Source organism: Mandrillus leucophaeus, unplaced genomic scaffold (assembly GCF_000951045.1).
Source record: "Mandrillus leucophaeus isolate KB7577 unplaced genomic scaffold, Mleu.le_1.0 Scaffold58, whole genome shotgun sequence".
In the NCBI taxonomy this organism is placed as follows: Eukaryota; Metazoa; Chordata; class Mammalia; order Primates; family Cercopithecidae; genus Mandrillus; species Mandrillus leucophaeus.
Window position 1 is genome coordinate 1540026 of NW_012106252.1, and position 2485 is coordinate 1542510.

General features: G+C 46.2%; 1 protein-coding gene across 4 annotated transcripts in view; it reads left to right on the top strand.

The window, feature by feature from the left end:
• Window positions 1-2485, top strand: part of ACLY (ATP citrate lyase) — a 76427-nt gene that overhangs the window by 62263 nt on the left and 11679 nt on the right. For all 4 annotated transcript variants that reach the window (XM_011998842.1, XM_011998843.1, XM_011998840.1 and 1 more), the window contains 2 exons: window positions 635-762; window positions 1356-1449. In XM_011998842.1, coding sequence (XP_011854232.1) covers window positions 635-762; window positions 1356-1449 — 222 coding nt within the window. The remainder of the gene's footprint in view (window positions 1-634; window positions 763-1355; window positions 1450-2485) is intronic.

Below are 2485 nucleotides of genomic sequence, written 5' to 3' on the forward strand. Positions count from 1 at the left end.
ACTTAAAAAAAAGGGTGGGAGGGGCAGATGTGGTGGCTCACACCTGTAATCCCAGCACTTTGGGAGGCTGAGGCTGGTGGATCACCTGAGGTTAGGAGTTCGAGACCAGCCTGGCCAACATGGTGAAACCCCATCTCTACTAAAAATACAAAAATTAGCTGGGCATGGTGGCAGGCGCCTGTAATCCCAGTTACATGGGTGGCTGAGGCAGGAGAATCGCTGGAACCCAGGAGGCAGAGGTTGCAGTGAGCTAAAATCACGCCATTGCACTCCAGCCTGGGTGACAAGAGCAAGACTTCGTCTTAAAACAAAACAAAACAAAAGATAAGGGGGAAAAAAAAAAAGGAAGATGATTCTGGGGTTGGGCTGCCAGTCTTTGTATCCTCACTTCCATGCACATTAGCTGTGTGACCCTGATAAAGCTTCTGAACTTCTCTGTACTTCAGTTTCCTCGTCTGTAAAATGGAAATCATCTATTGTACCTATTCAGTGACCTTGCCTGAAGCTTAAATGAAGTGATTCATGTCAAGTGTTTAGCACAGTGCCAGCCTATGACCAGTGCTGGCATTTCCCTGGGAATTTGTTGTTCACTCTTGGGGGATTAGCAGTAAAGCTACTTTCCTTTGCTTTCCAGGTCCAGTTTGGCCATGCTGGAGCTTGTGCCAACCAGGCTTCTGAAACTGCAGTAGCCAAGAACCAGGCTTTGAAGGAAGCAGGAGTGTTTGTGCCCCGGAGCTTTGATGAGCTTGGAGAGATCATCCAGTAAGTGGACCTTGGGGAGGATGGCGGCCTCCCCCTCCTTTCCAAATTCCTCCTGAGACAGCAGCCTTTCCCACACAGGGACATCCCATATTTCTGGTCCCTCTTGGTGTCTAGCGCAGCTGTATGGATGGTTCAAAATCCTCTTTCTCTTTGGCTTTCCTTTTGTTTTATTTAGTTTGTGGAAGCAATAGGTCTAGGCTGGTGTTAAAACGTGTTGAGTTTCTGAGCCTACCTATTTGGCTGGGAGGCGGCAGCCACAAATGAGAGCTCTGCATGAAAATGTTTAGAGAGTGTTACCTATGATCAATAGAGAGTTATTAGATACCCTCTGATCTCTTCCCATCTCTTAAACCTGTCTGGACTCCCAGCTCTGTCCTTCCTTGCCATCCAGAGACTGGGATGTGAGGTAGTAGGGAGCAGAGGGGCAGGTGCAGTCTTGGCTAGAACTTGTTTTCATTTAGTTCTCAGAATTCAGCAGGTAAGAGTAAACTAAAACCTACAGTGTTTGGGTTAGATAGAGCATTCTTGGGATGTCTTACAGAAGCCCAAAATAAGAAAATCCTCATGGATGTCTTTTTTTTCCTGCCTCCCAGGTCTGTGTACGAAGATCTTGTGGCCAATGGAGTCATTGTACCTGCCCAGGAGGTGCCGCCCCCAACTGTGCCCATGGACTACTCCTGGGCCAGGGTAGGTGCCTTGAATGTCCCTAACAGTGTGAACAAGAGAGATCTGTGGGTCTATGGTGGTGGGTTTCTCATTGATTTGCCTCGAACTCTTGGAAACCAGGCCTTCTGTATTAGTCGGGGATCTCTTAGAGGGACAGAACTAATAGGATATATATATATAAAGGAGAGTTTATTAGGTATTAACTTACATGATCACAAGGTACCACAATAGGCTGTCTGTAAGCTGAGGAGCAAGGAGAGCCAGTCCGAGTCCCCACACTGAAGAACTTGGAGTCCAATGTTCGAGGGCAGGAAGCATCCAGCACAGGAGAAAGATGTAGTCTGGGAGCTAAGCCCATTTCTCTTTTTCTCATGTTTTTCTGGCTGCTTTATATTCTCTGGAAGCTGATTAGATTGTGCTCACCACATTAAGGGTGGATCTGCCTTCCCCAGCCCACTGACTCAAATGTTAATCTCTTTTGGCAACACCTACACAGACACACCCAGGATCAATACTTTGTATCCCTCAATTCAGTCAAGTTGACACTTTTGGAGGCCAAGGTGGGAGGATTGCTTGAGACCAGGAGTTGAAGGCTGAAGTTAGCCATGACTGTGCCACTGCACTCCATCCTGGGTTACAGAGTAAGACTCTGTCTCTAATTTAAAAAAAAAAAAAAAAAAAGAGAAATCCAGAGTTAAAGAAACTTAACTTCCTTAAACCCAGGGTTTCTGAACATAGAATTTCTTCTTTCCCACCCGTCTGCGGATGCAGATTAAATCCTACAAAGAACGCATTGGGAACCCACGCTTTAAGGTGTCTTTCAACCGTTGCTTACAGAGCAGCAGTTCCTAACCTTTTCACCTTTTTGTTGTATTTGCATGGTGAAGAGCACAGGCTGAGGCCAGGTTGCCTAGATTCAAATGCTACCACATACTACCTGTGTGACCTGGGATAAATCACTTTACCCATCTATGCTCCCATTTCCTTTTTTATAGGAAACGATCATAGCCACTGAGATTGAATGAGTAAAACTCTTAGAAAAGTGCCTGAACAGGCC